This window comes from Arachis ipaensis, chromosome B02 (genome assembly GCF_000816755.2).
Source record: "Arachis ipaensis cultivar K30076 chromosome B02, Araip1.1, whole genome shotgun sequence".
Lineage (NCBI taxonomy): Eukaryota > Viridiplantae > Streptophyta > Magnoliopsida > Fabales > Fabaceae > Arachis > Arachis ipaensis.
Genome location: NC_029786.2, coordinates 98,597,503 through 98,599,381, shown reverse-complemented (window position 1 = coordinate 98,599,381; position 1,879 = coordinate 98,597,503). Strand labels below are relative to the sequence as shown.

At 27.9% G+C, this 1,879-nt stretch overlaps 1 protein-coding gene across 1 annotated transcript; it reads right to left on the bottom strand.

Moving 5' to 3' along the window:
- LOC107628520 lies at positions 148-1,873 on the bottom strand. Its single transcript, XM_016331164.2, has 2 exons — positions 1,486-1,873; positions 148-894 (listed from the first exon to the last, which is right to left on the bottom strand). Exons 1-2 carry the CDS (start codon positions 1,612-1,614, stop codon positions 589-591), a joined length of 435 nt encoding a protein of 144 aa, XP_016186650.1. The 5' UTR covers positions 1,615-1,873; the 3' UTR covers positions 148-588.

Sequence of the window (1,879 nt, the reverse complement as noted above, 5' to 3'; positions counted from 1 at the left end):
ATAACCAATCATCAAAGGAAAAGGAAATTGATATATATATAGAAATACCACATACCATATTTGCATATATCTTACACAGAAATTAAATATGAAAGAGAAAGAGAATCCATTCATTCAAGCATTATTGTGACAAGAGAAGTTCTTTTATTTCACAATAGAATATTTAATTTATTTCACAATAAGATAATAATAATAATAATAATATAGAAATTAAAGAACTACATACCTAGAATGACAAAGGAAAATATACATAAGAAACAAACTCTTGCTAGAAAACGTGGCTGTTGTACACTAATAATTTAAACAAAAACAAAAATTCTCATCAATTAAGTCATATATTAATTAGCCATATAAGCTAAAGTTTGTGTAGTCATATATATATATATATATAAAAACTAAACACAAATATATATCATGCACCCCAGAATGAGAATGATCCCTATGATGATCTTCTTTGATTTTCTTTTCTTTACAATAATATTCATTAGGGCTTCACATAAGGGATGCATGATAGATGATGATACATAATTACTTCATATATATATAACATTAATTATATATATTATTGTTGCTTAATATATATAATAATTAGTTGTGAGAAGGAGGATGTGTCTTGGGTGGTGAATAGTCCAAGTTAAACCCTGGATTTTTCTCACTAGGTTTCTTGTGAGGAACACGCCATGAAATTGATGATGATGATACAAGAGAATTAGTAGTTTTAATGGCACCTTTTCCCTTTGTTTTGAGCACCCTTTGGTTTTTAGTGCTTCTTCTTCGGTGATCAGAAGAAACCAACCGATTTGTCTTCACCTTCTTGTTGTCATTACCACCTTCTTCATTAACTTGCTTTGGATTGGAACCCAATACTTTTTTCTCATCATCACCACTACTAATCTGCATTATAAATTAAGCTTTTGTGAGCCATGCATGTATATAAAACACTCTTAATTTTTTTTTGTTCAATTCAAAAAACACTTGAATAATCTCATAAAATTAAAAACTATGAACCTATTTCAAAAGAAAAACTTCAAACTCTGCTTTCAAAAATTATACTGCCTATATTAAAAATCAGTCACCAAATAAGTTATTAAGGTTATATTATTTTTCATGTTTTTAATATATATTTAATATTCTGATATGTATTTTATACTGTTGACTGATTTATGTTATGTATATTTAATATAGTTATAATTTGAACTATTATTCTTTGAGAAAAATTATAGCTAGTAAAAAAGAATAAAGGTGTTTACAACGTAGAAAATATATACATGTGTGTTAGAGAGATACTCTATTTATTCTGTTTTATTTGTCATTATATTTTTATTTAACATTTTTGAAAATAAATTGCATAAAAAATATTTATCCAAAAATAATTTATATTTAGAAGATTAAGTATACTAAAAGTGACAATTAATTAATGACACATAGTAAAATACATATGAATAAATTTTGATAATAATGCTTAAGATGCTTGCTAGGCATTACCTTGAAGGAGAAGTGAGGTTTCTTCTCCATCTTCTTCTTATCAAGAGTGCTAAGATGGCGAGCATTACATGCATGCAAGGAAATAAAAAGAAAGATAAGAAGAAGGAGATATGTGATTATAGATGACATGCTAGCTATGAAGAAATTTTGGTCAAAATGGTAGTATATTGTTGTGTATGTATTTGTAGGTAGGATAATGAAAAAGTAGTGATGGTTGCTCAAGTATTTGTAGTAACAAGGGGGAATAAATGTGCATTAAATGCACTATCTTAGGGCGGAATAAGAGGTTCTCTTGATGAGGAACATGGAGATGTATGTAGCTATGGAGTGAAAGAAGTAATAATGGTGGCAGAAAATGAAGATATGGTAGCCTCCTCTCTTTTGTCCCTTCCTT